The 15,995-nt window shown below is 40.9% G+C and overlaps 1 protein-coding gene across 1 annotated transcript; it reads right to left on the reverse strand.

The window, feature by feature from the left end:
• Positions 1–3,702: 3,702 nt before the first annotated feature.
• rspo1 (R-spondin 1) lies at positions 3,703–14,836 on the reverse strand. The gene is made up of 6 exons (XM_008291895.1): positions 14,445–14,836; positions 12,520–12,714; positions 9,777–9,920; positions 9,009–9,233; positions 5,343–5,390; positions 3,703–5,276 (listed from the first exon to the last, which is right to left on the reverse strand). Exons 1-6 carry the CDS (start codon positions 14,539–14,541, stop codon positions 5,143–5,145), a joined length of 843 nt encoding a protein of 280 aa, XP_008290117.1. The 5' UTR covers positions 14,542–14,836; the 3' UTR covers positions 3,703–5,142.
• Between the last annotated feature and the right edge of the window lie 1,159 nt (positions 14,837–15,995).

Raw genomic sequence — 15,995 nt, forward strand, 5'->3', positions numbered from 1 at the left:
TGGGGACCTGTGAGGCGTCTGTTTCTCAAACTAGAGACTCTAATGTACTTATCTTCTTGCTCAGTTGTGCAACGCGGCCTCCCACTTCTTTTTCTGCTCTGGTTAGAGCCTGTTTGTGCTGTCCTCTGAAGGGAGTAGTACACACCGTTGTAGGAAATCTTCAATTTCTTAGCAATTTCTCGCATGGAATAGCCTTCATTTCTAAGAACAAGAATAGACTGTCGAGTTTCAGATGAAAGTTCTCTTTTTCTGGCCATTTTGAGCGTTTAATTGACCCCACAAATGTGATGCTCCAGAAACTCAATCTGCTCAAAGGAAGGTCAGTTTTGTAGCTTCTGTAACGAGCTAAACTGTTTTCAGATGTGTGAACATGATTGCACAAGGGTTTTCTAATCATCAATTAGCCTTCTGAGCCAATGAGCAAACACATTGTACCATTAGAACACTGGAGTGATGGTTGCTGGAAATGGGCCTCTATACACCTATGTACTGTATTGCACCAAAAACCAGACATTTGCAGCTAGAATAGTCATTTACCACATTAGCAATGTATAGAGTGTATTTCTTTAAAGTTAAGACTAGTTTAAAGTTATCTTCATTGAAAAGTACAGTGCTTTTCCTTCAAAAATAAGGAAATTTCAATGTGACCCCAAACTTTTGAACGGTAGTGTATGTAATAGTACATTTTATATAAAACAATCATGTGAAATGTGATATGTTAAAACTGCAACAATTTCCCCAAGCTGTCTCTTATACTCATTTATTCAGAACCACAGACATCCTCATCCCAACCTTATTAAGGACATTGTCTTATTCCATTGATTACAAACTAGATCCAAAAGGGGGCAGTATATATCAAGTATAATATCTGTCATCCTACGAGCATCTTCTACACTTTCCTCCTCTATGTCAGGAGTTTCTGACCCTTTTCCAAACCTTAGATATGTTTGAGTTATTTGAACTTTCTAAATAGACATTAAACCTTCTTAAAATCTTTGATTGACATGAACTCTCCTTGCTTTTCCCACAAAATGGCTTTCTGTCCCGGAGACATCTAAATGTCTGGGACTGACACTGAACATTGAACACAAGTATTTGCTGATTTAAGGAAAGGTCCCTACTCACCAAGTCACGCAGGCGCCGGAGTTCAGATTTCTATTTCAAGCGACGTGCCTTTTAACTATTATTAGATGCAGATTTATCTTTCTCATAAAGAGTGCTGGCTTGCCCGAAACAGTTATTTTGATTTAGCAGTTCTATTTTCATAGATATCTGCTGCTGATCAAACATGTCAGGCTGTCAGTATTGATGTACACTTCTCTAAAATAGTTAAAACCAATGTGGACATTTTCTTTTTGTAGATTTCCAAAATCAAGCACTCAGATCTTGAGCCACAGAGAGATGACATTTGTGGAGAAATGATCATGGATCAGTGGGGATACTGATGGGACATCTGCATAGGCTACTCTTTAAAGAGATGGATGCCACCATACCGGGATGGGGAGAGTCCAAGATGCTGCTGACTATCACGCTTGAAGAAATCAGCAGTGTGGCATCGTGTTCCCCAGGCTTACTATTCACCTGGCTGACAACAGAACATTGTAGGGAAATTTCTGCAAAAACAATGTCACCGATGCTGCACTAAAATGGAACTGAAAAACAACAAAAATGAAATGTTTATGTGTTTGACAGGCCTTTAGAAAGACTTCTCAGTACAACAATAAAGGCAAACTGAGTTTCATTTGTAGTCCTCACAGAATTAAACTGTTATATTTAAAAGTCTCGACAGCAATTTGTTCTACAGTCATGCCCCAGTTACTTTAAATATTTTTCAGATCTTGCTCTCTGTGGATTATTCTGAGAATTTCCAGAAAGAATAAAATAAAACATGTTGCAATTTTAGTTTTCAAGGGCTTTTTTCAAACCAAAATCTGCATGTGTTGTGTTCCTGAAATGAATTTAGCGTAATTTAAAAATAATTTTTCTTTGTTTTCCAAACAGTACTGATATGGATAAACCATAAATAGCATCGAAGTTTATTCTTTGCCTCGTAAACTGTGATAAAAACATTTCAATTCAAGGTTCGCAAACAACCTTTTGCAGACCTTTTCGGCTCAGAGTTAATGTTCCACACCAGGGGCCAGATGATAACACCTGAGCCAACTCACTGATGAAGACCATGAGATGCAGATGAGAACTCTGCAAAGCGAGTTACTTAACTTTGAATCGGGATCATTTTGTCACACAAAGTATAAACAGCATTACAAAAGAACTGATTTGATTTAGCTGTTTTATAGCGCATAGTGAATTGTGCGTTTAAGTGAAGCGGACATAGACAGGGTGTTCCCTATTGACGTGATGCACTCCCTGGGGTCTGGCTTAAAAGCCAAACTAAAGCAATGAAATCATTCAGTGTTAAGGATCTTGGCAAATCAGGGGCACCCATATACTCCAAAGATTTACCATTCATTTCTCTTGGAAAACATGGGAGTAGGAACAAGAGAAGCGAAAAAAGAGAGAGTGGGAGGTGAGGGAGAGCTCCGTCCAGTGGAGCCAGGGTAAGAATTTATGGTCAGGAAGAGCGATGAATGTGTAATTTACGGTGCATACTCTACCATTCCCCCTGCCCTCCCCTTTGGTAATGAGAAACGGCTGTTTTGTTGTGGGGCCAAAGCATGGTGTGCCCCCTCCCTTCTGGCTATGACACACCATTAGTTTTTATTTCTGTCTCTACTTTTACGACCCCTGCCCAGGCGCCAGCATTTGGCCAGTGATCGGGACCATCACACCATCTAAGCGCTTCCACCTCCCAAGATGGCTTCCTGTAGCAAAACCGTACCACAACTACAAAAGTTTGAAGATGGATAGGAACGTACTCCCGTCATTTGTTTTCTCTTGTTCTTTGAGGTTTTGAATCAATTCCGGTCAGAGAATGAAAAATGGACACTTATGGTAGAAAATTGTTCAAATAGTCCAAACTGACCGGAATTGGTCTTCCTTGTCAGGTATTTGCTTAGTCTCAGTCTATGAATAAATGATTACTGTTTTGTTATAGAAATAATAATAGGGCCTAATTTTGGTTTTGGCTATTGTAACCATTGGTTGTGTAACTGTACCCATCCAAAGTAATCACTCAGATATTCTAAAACAAGGAAGCACGGCTACAGCAAAGTTTGACAGGGCGGAAAAAAAAAAAAAAGACAGTTTGTCAACATGGCAGCAATTTAACCAGATTAACTGATATTTTAAATGGAGGCAAAAACAAAAAAGTAAAACCAGCACAACATGGATTATAATTCCTCATTCCTCAGGAGATCACAATTGAACCACAAAGTCAGTAAACTGTGATGGAAGTTTACATTTTTGATTGCCTGTTCCTTCCAAATCAGTCTGAGGATTTGTTTGAAACCAGTTTGAGTTAGACTGATTGCGTTTCCTCTTGCCCTGTGCCCTCTCTATATAGAAAGTAGTGCCCATAACTGACTGAAAAGGGGCCAAAAGTAAGCAAATAAGACCCGTGTTGTAATAAACTGTAATCAGTTAATTATTAAAATATCAAGTCATCATAAAAATGAGTCCATTTCCTAAAACACTTCATTATAAGAAAAGAAGGGGTTGTCATTTATCGCCAAAATTACAAAAATATTCATTTTAAAATCAAAAACAAACTAAGTGCAAAATCAGTGCATAACTGAAATACCATTAGCTTCATCTGAACTTTATTTAGGCTTTCACAGAATAAGCTATACATGATGATACTAATACTTCTTATGTTTTGATGATAAACACAACTCAACATATTCAGTATCACAATCCATAGTATGAATGAGTAATGAAGGGTGTAACTTTTCCTGAAACTAATATCCTGTTTAAAACAAGCAGACCCATAGAAAGCATCGTAGGTAATATACATTTGTAAAATGCTATGACAGCTCTGAAATATGAGTAGCAGGAAACATAATAGATGTGCAAAATATTCAGACCCTGTTGCAAACGTACTGATTATGGAACAGCTGATGATTGATGGCTTATATAATCATTAGTGGCTTGTATTTACTGCATATTCGATACATCACTCTGCATGTACATTTTCCTCCTCTTGTTTTCTAGACCGTGTTCCGTCAAACGATGAGACCAGTATTAACACATGTGCAAACGTCAACACACGTGTACGAGCAACTTAATTCTGTCGACAAACAGCTTTTAATCCGAGCAGATATACATACAAACTAACACAAACACCCAGACTTCAGGTGGACACGCACACACATACACACACGCTTGCACGCATGTGCAACTTTGTACCATGCAAATACTCAATTCTGTGCAGAGATATTTTCTGATAAAAACAACATTTATTTCAAAACAAACACTAAGCTATCAAATGGCAAAGGTTTGTGTCAAGAGACCGAAGAAGGATATGAGTTGAGCTCCCATCAAGCCTCGTCTTCTCGTCACCTTTCTTAATCTTGCTTTGTACAGATTCCCTCCTTAAAAATGATACATAGAAGACCTTCTGTCCAACCACAAATGATTTCCAGTGCCTTTCTTTTTTTTGTTTGACCTTCCAATTGGAAGCAAAGGTACCAAGACTTAATACTATTCACTGACTTTACACCACACACAGTGATTTGAAATAATCCATCTGCCACCTCTCGCAAAGACAAAAACAAATGAAGAACAGATTGTGACTAAAATCGAACAAAACACATCATTTACCAGAGGAGACCGAGAGACCCTTCATTAATTACCATCTTCCAGCTTGAATGCTGCATTTGGAACACGAGATCTGTTCTTAACTCAGGAGTTACGTTGGGTCAGTTTGTGACACAAACAAAGCCCCAACCGCAATCTTCAACGTGGCTTTGCCGTCCAACAGTGATCCTTAACGGTCGAACGAAAATCAACAAGACGTCCCGAGTACCACTAAGACACAAGTCTCCTCCAGATATGCTCATTTATTCAAAAGGCTTCAAGAAACCCTGTGTTGCAGCAATCCTCCAGTTTTCTTTGCATCTTTTACAATGCAGCATAGCAGCATTAATCCAATCCTTCAACACTCATCTTTGTCTGTGGCTGGCACTGCTGGGTGAGGCATTGTCTTTATTTCGCCCTCAGCCTCATCCAGTTAGTCTTCAGAGTTTAGGAGACAGAGCTGGTTGTAAAGCTGGGAGCAGTGGTGGTCCTGCTCTGGCCTTTTCTCCGCTTCCCTCCTCCTCCTCCTCCACCACCTCCTCCTCCACCTCCTCCACCACCTCCACCACCTCCACCGCCTCCTCCTCCTCCACCTCCTCCCCCTCCTCTGCTACCATCTTTGCCTTCTCGTCCTCGTCCACGTGCACTTTCTCTCCTGTTCGTATCATCTTGTCTGTCCCCCTTATTCTTCCTCTCTGAAACGAGAATGAACAGAAGACATGATTAATAGGTTATACTATGTGTCAAATGAAGTCTTGTAAGGCATCTGTCATCTCTGGATGTTATACGTGGAAGTGTTCCTGCTTGGCTGAACAAAACTGACAAAATGATTCCTGGGCAATGCATAAATGACAAGAGATGTGTGATGCATCAGAACTGCCAGTCGTGTGTGTGTGTTTTCGATACACACAAAACAATCGTACACCCTACACATTCAGTCCAGAATCATTCATAAATGCTAATATAATGCTATGTTTAGCCATGCTGACAGGATAATAATCAAACCTAATAGGACAAAATAATACATCTAAACATTTGGAAACTGATTGCTGTTGGCCACGCTAGTAACTCAGTTGGATTGTCCACTTTGTCTCCATTCTCATTGTAGTCACTTATTCTGTTTAATTTCAACAGCTATTCACTCCCTTGTCCCACTTGACGCACTCACAGACCTCTCTCCAGCTCCTCTCTGCTGCTACTCTTGCATTTAGAGTCACACTTGACATTTTAAGAGTATAATTGCTCTCTAAATACAAACATCCACCGCCGGATGGTTAATGTTTGCACGTTTCAGGAAGGGAAAGGGCTTAAATCTGCTGCCGATTTTAAAGTGAGGCATTTGCGCAGACTGTAAGAGCATAGAAGTGACCATTTTCTGCCACATAATTCACCTTAAACTCACTACTGGGATAATGAGTTAAACATTGTCAAGGGCCCAATAATGGCCCATAACAACGTGAGGAGCTGTCACAAAGTGGAAATGGACATTATGTCTAGTGTCAGATGTCCATTGTTTAGGCAGCACTCAAAAGTATTTGATTTTGTATATCTGAACGAGGGTAGTTACGCTGGAGGATGTTTGTTATGAACTTGTGCTAAGAGTCTCTGCACATCCTGAAAACCGAGTGAACACGTGCCAAGGGCTGGACAGTGTTCGCTACACAGCTGACAACAGGAGAGCTTATGGCGCCACCATGTTTGTCTGCTGCTATGCAGTAATAACCGTAGGTCTGTGTTTATTTCCCTACCAGCATTTTTTAGCATATTGTCAAACAGTTATGTTTTGTTGGTTTAAGTGCAAACTAAAGAAAAAAAAAAAAAAAGCCCAAAGGTATAACATTTCTCAAAAGCCAGAGAAAATCATTATAGTGTGATGAGGCAGATTTGATGTAGTTCAATGTGGACAGACCTAACACAATAATATTTATTTTCCGCTGGCCCGTGTGGAGTCACAGTTGCTTTATTCTAAACTGAAAACTAGAAGGCTCAATCCCACACAGTAGTGCACAAACAGCAATAACAGATCTTTTTTAAAAGTCATTAGTGCCAAAATCACGAAAACACAACTAAAAACTCATTTGTTATGTTGGCTCAAGTTATATGAAAAGAGTTTGTTCAGTGTGCTCATCGTTCCTGCCTTGAACCAGTAAACAGATTTCTGAGATTTTACGGCAACTATTAATTAATACTGAGCAGTAATAGTTTCAGTTTAAATAAACGAGGCACATAAACAAGAGCGGAGCCTGAAGTAAGGGTCCTCAAGCACACTTTCCGCCATCTGAGCTGATGTGCTTACTGTGTAAGGACTTAATTACTTCTCTAACAAATCACTAATGGAGCCAAGAGAGGGGGACTCCACCAGTTTATGACAGCCCTGATTGCACCTCCTTTCCATCCAAGCTAAACAATTTTGCCTGACAAATGCAATAGCACATCCAGAAAATTCTGTTTTCGCGTGAGACCTTTTTGTGGAGCTTCTGGAAAAGGGTAAAAAATTTGCAGCCAGATCAACACAAAGCGTGAGATCTGCAGACCACTAAATCACTAATGTTATACAAGGTCTGCCCCCTGTGTTTTATATAGCCAGCCTGCCAGCCAACTCCCACAGATGACTCCACAGCTGCGCTCTTTTTGCACCCACATGAACTAGTTCGCTGGAGTCATGGTACCATCACCCATGAATTAGCTCACAGAGGAAAATTCATTCCTGTGCATTTTGGCAGCAGTTTGCATCTTATATTCATACGAGCTGCAGAATAGAGAAAAAAAAGACTAAAAAGCTACGTCAACAGCTGACCATTTCACAATCCACAAAGCTTATGTGACTCATCACTTGTCAGATGAAGCTTCACATTTCATCTTTGCTTTTCTGATATGACTACCTTCGCTCCAAGTTTAAAAATCTGGCAGTCAACCCAGCTGTTTTTACAGGGCAGTTTATAATATTTCACTGTTAATTATTCTTCTGAACCGAAGGCTGAAATTTTTTCCAGGACTCAGGCGTCAGACAGAGTAAATTCGCTTCTCATTTCTCAAATAGTGCTGTCACAGGCTGTCCAATGAAGAGCCCACTCCTTCCTGAGCAGTTAGAGGCCATGCCAGCTCCTCTCCCTGCAGACGTGACCACAGATCTATATGGGACAATGTCAGATCATGTTCAGTTGTTTAGACTCAGAAGAAATTTTTCCAAGAAGAGAAACTGATGCTGGAATATGCGAGCCTCCACTATGTTTACTCACACGTATATCAAGGCATGTCATCTGTTACATGTTGCAACATCTGTACTGCCAACAATGTGAAAATATTGTTACGCAATGGCTGCTGCTGCTGTGCCTGAAATCCCTGAAGCGTGCCACCGTTCAATAAAGACTTTATATAGTGCTCATTTACAGTTCCTGTAGTAAATGAGTTAGTTTCCAGCTTTGGTAAAAAAAAAAAAAAAAAGCTGGCACATTATGCAAAACACACTAATATATAGTGGGGCATTTAGAGGCAAAGACATTTGCTAATGACTCTGTTTTTACTCGCAATTCCGCAGTTCAAGAGAACAACACTCATGGTATGAATTAACAAAGTAAAACAGCTCCACTCTTGAGCACTTCTGCTAATAAATTTCTATTTTCTTTACCTCAACACAAAAGGAGCCGATATTTAAAAAAAACAAATTATCAAGGATTACTGGTATCTTTGTTGTGCATTTCATTTAACAGGATCCGGACCAGTTGGATAGATCTGCCCTTTAATAGCCTTACCTACGAATGAGGCCGTAAGCGACTAATAAGTTGTTATGAAAGTTGATACTGGCCACTGACTGGTGAGAATGGCTGTTAACCTGCTGGAGATTAAGCTGCTGTGTGGATGAAAAGAGCCCAAGCAAACATGTCATGGCCGTGTAAACCTCGCGCTTCAGCGGTCTTCGGAACAAATAGCTCGTTTTAGCTCTGATCTTTGTCCAGCCTTGCAGTGGATAATGTCCGCCCTTCATCTGCTTGGCTCGTAGACGGAGTTTATTGTTTACATGCTGAAAAGTCAAGAGATTCTGTATCCTTCTGTGCTTTCTGCCAAACCAAACCCAATCAGCACGCTGCGGGTCACAGACACACTGGCGGGAATGCAGGTCTTTGAATGTTGAGTAATGGTTCCATCAGTCATCATATTAACTGCGGAGGGATTTCATGAAACACATGGAACTTATTCCTCGTTCATCTGTTATCTGAGTACTCCCTCCTCATTACCGAGCCATTACTAACTACTTTTAAAGAAGTAGTCTCTCTCAAATGTCATTTTATCCTGAGTTCCACATTTGTTTTTACCTCTCGCGCAAGGCGTCTTGGTCACAACGCACTTCCTCCTCTCTGTCTCTGGAATGCAGGTCGGTGAGGGTACAAAAGCAGGGGAGGTGTCCGGACTGTGGACCTGCAGAAGGGGTACGCGGACCCGGGACTGGGAACCTTTTTTAAATCCACACGTTTTGTTCTTCTTCATACAGGAACCCCATTGGCTCCACTCACCCAGTTCACACTCTGAAGAAGGCTGACCTGAGACAAAAAAGAACGACAAAGGACATTAGTAAATAAGCTCCAAACATCTTACATTTGCTTCACAGCCTCTCAGAAGTTTTACCTCAGAGTCATGGCTTTAAGTAATTTATGACAATCGAGTTCTGCTGTGCGTATGATAATGTCTTGGTTTTTAGAGCCACATTTTCAGCAATATATTCTCTGTGAATGAGCAAATTCAATTTAAAGGAACATCGTGTGATGCCAAAAAGTCAGTTCGGGGCTCCAGGTCTTTAAAGCGCCGCGCCAAGATGCCTGGAGAGCTGTGTTTCACTGTTTATGCTGTTGCTTTTAACTTATGACAGAATTATTCTCATCAGAAACAAAAGAACAGAAAGGAAAAGCCAAGAGTTTCTGATATATTTCTCAGGAGTTCACGTCCATTTTCCAATCCAAACAACTGAACACAGATAGGCCGATAAGATAAAGTGATGCGTGTAGTTCATATATAACAGCAGGTTGCGTTCAGTGTTGCCGTGTTTAAGTTTTGAAGGTGGTAAACGGTAGGTTAGAGTCACTCACCAACACACTCCATGGTCTCGTTGGCGGTGCGCTGTCCTGGGGGGCAGCTGACATAACATCGCCCACTGTGTGAATACAAGCCGTCCTTACATTTTGTGCAAAAATTGCGATTGAAACACGCTTCACAATTGTCTATTTTACATTCTGAAAAACACAGGGGAGACAAAAAGAGAGGATCAAATAGGGATCAGTTCAGCGTGAAGTCACAACGGCTCTAGTGTTGCTAAGTGTTCTTTTTATTGGCTTCAAATTTTTCAGTTTTGTTCTGGAAAATTACACATGTAAACACAGGAAAAATGTTCTTTTATTGAAATATTCACTGATCTCATTCATAGTTCTCAAGAGAAAGGAAAAGAGGAACATGAACTTTATTTCCTCCGAGAGATTTATTAGTGATTAAACAATATGGGGTCTATTTAGGGGGGAGTCGCACTTCCTAACTCACTCTTAAAAACACATGCACCACAGCCCCTGGTTTTCTGAAAAGTGAGTGTGAGTGAGCATAGCCAGAAGTCTAATGGGTCAGTGGTTTTGTCAAGAGCGGGTTTCTCCACACCTTAGACTCATTAAAATCTTTTTACTCAAACAACCAACTTCTTGAAGTTTCGGTAAATTACGAAAGATTAAAAACATCTTAAAAGTACAACCAAAGTTTAGGCTTCATCAAAACCCACTTCCTCATTCATGCAATTCATTATATCTGACAAAAAAAAGGGAAAAAAAGTAAAAAAAAAATGCACATTTTTGTCTCTACTGGATTCAGATCTGGACTCACTGTGTTCATGTGTGCTTAACTTTGAAACGTCTACTCTGCAGCTGGTCTGGTGCCAAGGTCAAAAAAGATATAACGCCGAATCCCTCAGTGGAATCCTAATGTTCCTGCCTCCTGCTCCCAATTTTTTAAGCCCTTGACAGCTAAATTTGACAGTATGGACATTTGTAGCCCTATAATGTAAGACAAATGTTGCTAACAAGACATTCTGGGATGACATGTATAAAGTCAGATGATTGGATAATAACCGAAGTTAGTCACTGAGGGCCTTTGAAAAGAATTTGCTGGGGAAACTCAACCCTCGGCAACAGACTAGCAAAGTAAATGAATGCTGCGTTTAAAATAACAGACACAAACAGGACTGAATTTGTTGAATACTGCTAAAAATACAAACATCACAACAGAAATATTCCCATCTGTGCCATTCCTGCTAATGCAATAAGCTAAAGCAAGGAAAATGCAAAAACTTTCCAAATGTAATGTCTCAACATAGAACGTTAACTTAGAATAGCATGCAGATTCTGTTGTCTTTCTCTCAGTATGAAGGCTACAAAAACTCACAGCTATCGCTTTTGAAATCCATTAATTTGATAAACTCCAAAATGTTGGATCACCGTAACCAGGGTGACGAGTTTTGTCTGACTCGTGCTTGTGACAGCATTGTTTAGGAGACAGACATCATTTAACAGATTTTATGTGACGGAAAGAAATAGCATGTCAAGGAAAACAGCTTGATAGAGAAGCAGAAAACCACTAATTAACACCTACAACAAAGAGCAATGAATGTCATTTAGCGTCGTTAAACACATCTTGTTTAATGATGTATAAAATATAACAATAAAACATGTGACAATGGTGACAGCAATGGAAGCAGACAGACCTCATTATGCTTCCAATAAAACGATGTTGACAAGTGTTAGCTGCGCAAATAATGATCAGGAGTTATTTCATACCCACTTAGATTCAAAGAGACCCTTTGAATACTGTATTCCTATACAGTCTGTACATGAAACAGCCCAACACATGTGTAAAAGTGAAAGTATAACAAACACGGATTGTGGCCTGGCATGAGCCCTGCACATGAAGACCAAATAAAAAACACAGACATCCTCTCAAAAACAGACAAACAACAATGCATTACAAATGTTTTTATTGGGATTGGGAAAACCAATCCTGCTTGTTGCTCACACATAAGGGGAAACAGACAACAGACAGAGCTGCTGGCACTCCCTGCCTGAAAGTACAGGACCACGAGAACCAACAAACTAAGTTTGGTAAGAGCACGGGTGCGGCCACCCTTTTTACCCATCTTCCAAATAAGCCAATCCTGTCTATAGCCGTAATTGAGACCATTTCTATTGAAACTTCTACTGACATTCTCCCCGGATTAGTAAATGTTTTGCTGGATTTTTGTGGCTTTTTCCACTGGGATAAGTAGCAACAACAAGGATTTCATCGTCATCAAGTGGTTACTTATATTTACATATGACTGGCTGTTTGCCTCTTGTGAATGTGCATTCGGTAATAAGAAGGTACATCTCATACCTCACCAAATATAAGTGATATATGCTGCCATGTAAGATGACATGGAGGCATCACAAATCAGCTGTGTGGCAAATAGATAATACTGAAAAAAGCTGTTATCCCTCTTTTCTAAAGTTGTGTAGAAAAGTGTGAACATTTAGAGAAGATACACGAGAGCAAAAACTAGCAAGGGTATCCCTGCACTCTTTTAAATACCACCATATTGTAAATAAACAGCGGGAAGAGCCAAAGATAAACAGACCACATCTGCAGGCTTGATTTGACACCAGCTGTGTGAGTTTTGCAGAGCAAAGAGTTAGCTGGAGCCTTCATGTATCGGTAATATTCTACATGTGTATCTATGAATGTAACGTGCTCACTCACATCCTGTTGATGTACCACAGACACTTGCATGGTCAAGAGTCTACAACGCAGAGAGAAACTCACGTGTGCATCGGTTGTTGCCTTCTGGGTTTCTCATGCCAAAGTATCCCATGGGGCAGGAGGCAAGGCACACGCCTATCTGACGGATGTCGTTGCGCTCCAGGAAGATGAAGAGCTTGGGCTTGCATTTAATGCAGCCGTTGTACTCAGAGCATCGGTCACAGCCTTTGGGGCAAGCTGGTGGCCCCTCAGTACTAACTGTTGAGACAGAAGGTAAACAGAGAGGAAGAAAGAGTCACGCTGGGGTAGGTGTACTGTCACACAAAAAGATCAATATTTTCCAGTCACATGTGAATTCAAATGAACAAAATAAGGGCATTTGTCGACATTCTTTCTATGAGAACACATTCACATTGCTTGAATGTCCACAGAGGCGTCAGACACGGCCAAGAAATGAATACTGAGAGCGAGTGAGAGTGTTTTAACCTATTAATAACCAGTGTCACAGTTCACAAATGCATTTCCACCTCCGTTACATCTACTTCCAGGCAAAATCAGCTCCGTTATCCTCCAAAAACGTAAAGCCATAATACACACACCTCGTAATCTAAAACATTTATAGGAACAGCGCGCTAAAGTGTGCATCCTTATTCCAGGAATAACTCTGAGACCAAACAGTCGTCTGAGGTGATTTACAGTTCTGTGCTATGTCACCTCTAAATATACAAACTCTCATCCAGGAATCAGTCCTGCCTCCTAGAGATAAGTCAAATGGCGCTACGTCAAAAGTGTTCTTCCGTGAACAGATTACTCCATCTCTGAGTCACAGTGACCAGCAGCCATTACAGCCAGGTCTTATTGCTCAATATCACTAATGATGACAAAAGTAATAATGGCCCCGGGGAGTCATTTTTAACCAAATGAGAGGAGTTTAGAAATCCAAGAATGTGATCTTGTAAACTTAAGCAGTAATATGTTACGGTGTCGACTCTCTTCTAAGTTTGATCTTTGAATGACACTGTTTATCCAGAGAAGAAACACAGAAAGCCCAAAGGAAAGAAAACAGGTCACTCTGTCCTCAGCTATTTGCCTACCATGTGGGATGGTTAAAGAAAACTGAATCTGATCACGTTAAAGCTGTGAATCAGATGTGCAAACTCCAAACATCTCCTATATCACCACACTCTTGTATATGGTGTGTGACCCACAATATGAACTGCGACATCATCGCTGACTGCAGATGTATGTGAGTGTGCTATACACTGTAAATATACTCAATTTCTACGACACAAACAAGAGCTCTTTCTCTCAAGTGTGTGTGATTTTAATAACACCGCATGTGTTACTGTGGCTAGTCATGGTATTATATGAATTCTGGTGCAGAGAGGTTGGGGAGGGAGGGGGGGAGCTTGGCATTGGCTGAAAGCTCCTTGTGTGTAAAGGAAGAATTATTTCAAAGCTGAAAGTAACACCAGCACTGAGGCTCTGGGGCCAGAGATATACTGCAAGTTGGCCTCAGCACCATCTTTGTGGTTGCGTGAGGTCAGAAAAATGCTTACAACAATATCAGCAGCACGGTCCAATTGAGAGCTTAGAACTGCCAGGTACTCATTCCAATATATGCCCGCACAGCCAGACACGAAAGCACTGATGGCTTTGAGAGTGAATCCATCAAAACCCCCTTTATAAACCACTCTAATACCCATAAAAGTTTTACATAAACTGAGAGAGGCATAATCTTAAAAAGAGGAAGAAAGACAAGCCATTTCAGGGAAACACTGAACCTAACATAACCCACCAAGGAAAAACAAATATGAGCACTGAGAAAATAAACAAAATGTTATCTTTACTTTGCTTGTTAAATGTTTATAAGACATTCACCGCAGTGACTCAGACCACAGAAACAAAAAGCAGCAGTGCTGCAATGAAAGAAAGAAGAAAGAAGAAAAAAAAAGAGATCAAAACAAACTGACAAACAGAGAACTCACCCCGTCTCTGCCTTCTTGCCTTGGAAAGCTTGAGAACATCGCTGTGACCCATGGAGCTGAGAAAGATCATTGCCAGCGCCACCAGTCCCAGCTGCATAGTCTCTGTTGCCTTCCAGGCTATGCAGGGTCCCCCCCTGCAACCGGATGGATCAGGTGGGGGGGCCCCCCTTTCCTCTGTGGCACAGGTGGATCCCTCTGCTGCCGGGACTGATGATCCCTCCTCTCTCCTGGAGTGCTGCTCTCCTTCTCTGGCTGTCTGTCCCTCCCCCCAGTCTCTCTGTAGCTTTCACTCTAGTGGCTGAAGCATCCGCAAGTCTGTGTAGTGGAGTGTGATGCTGTGGTTGCAAGTCCAAACAAGCCCGAGGCGCAACAAGCCATCATGCTGGTGATAGTAGTGGCAAAGGGAGTAAACAGAGCAGGGGCTGTAGGATGGAAGGGAGGTTATCTGGGTTTTGTAGAGGATGAAGAGGAGGAGAGCGCTGGACTTCCAGTGGGTCAACCCATAAAGCTTGGGATGAACTGGCAGGGAAGCATGGCAACCTGCTGTTTAATGCAGGTTTGCTGTCAGTGAATGTCAGAGTACACAAGCAGGTGCCCTGTTAAAGAAAGAGGCACTAAAATGAAGGCTTGCACACCGACAAATGACAGACGCAGGGTTTGTGACTGTGTGCGATCACTCCTTTGCTTGCACCAGGACCTGCTGACAGAGAGATCAGAGCAGGTTTAGGTGCAGGATTGTTACAGGAAAAATACAGATAATTCACAGAAATATTGCAAAAGGATGTTTAGACATTTTGGAAATTATGTTTATTTGCTTTCTTGCTGGGATTTAGATGAGAAGTTTGATACCTCTAATGTGCCTGTATGATAAATACAAAGTCAAAGCCAGCAGCCTATTAGGGTAGAAGAAATACTACAAACAGAGGAAATCTGGTTTGCCTGGCTCCGTCCAAAGATGATCAAATCTACAGCGTTTCAAAAGGACCCAAAAACTCACTCATTAGCACTTGACCTTGCTTAATCAGTACAGAGTTGTGGTGTAAATATACCAAATAAGCTGCCTTTTGTCTTTTCTGAGAATAAGTGTCAAACTATTTACTGTAGTGACTCCCTCAGGGCTCTGCTAGTGGCAAAGACCTGGCCAAGAAACAGCCCAGCTCCATAAAACTGTAAATTTAGTTTTGCTTCAACTTAGCTTTGAGGTAAGAAAAGTCAACCTAATGTCTGCTGTATCCTTACATTCACAGTGCAAATATGAGAATGGTATCAATCTCTCTCAAAGAAAGCAAATGAGACAATATATTAGTTTGATATTTTCCAAAACTATTGCTTTCATGTGTTTTTTTCCAGGAGTAATATGAGTCATCACATTTATACATGCATGATATTACATTTTAACCCGATTGATCTTTTATTGCAGTAAATACTCCGCATAATGCAAACTTCTCTGCATAATCCGAAGCACTCATAACCGGCTGCATGAAGTGATGAGTCGCACAACAAGGAACCCAATACCATAAACACTTTAGAGTCACGGCATTTCGAGTTCTA

The sequence above is a fragment of the Stegastes partitus genome, unplaced genomic scaffold (genome assembly GCF_000690725.1).
Source record: "Stegastes partitus isolate 25-593 unplaced genomic scaffold, Stegastes_partitus-1.0.2 Scaffold768, whole genome shotgun sequence".
NCBI classification, from domain to species: Eukaryota; Metazoa; Chordata; class Actinopteri; family Pomacentridae; genus Stegastes; species Stegastes partitus.

Excerpts from the sequence above, each read along its gene's own strand:
- rspo1 (XM_008291895.1), bottom strand. The coding sequence starts at position 14,541 with ATGCAGCTGGGACTGGTGGCGCTGGCAATGATCTTTCTCAGCTCCATG. Across the intron at positions 9,921-12,519 it reads AGGCAACAACCGATGCACAC|AATGTAAAATAGACAATTGT; the intron begins GTGAGTTTCTCT and ends TGTGTTTTTCAG. Across the intron at positions 5,277-5,342 it reads TGATACGAACAGGAGAGAAA|GAGGCGGTGGAGGTGGTGGA; the intron begins GTGCACGTGGAC and ends GTGGAGGAGGAG.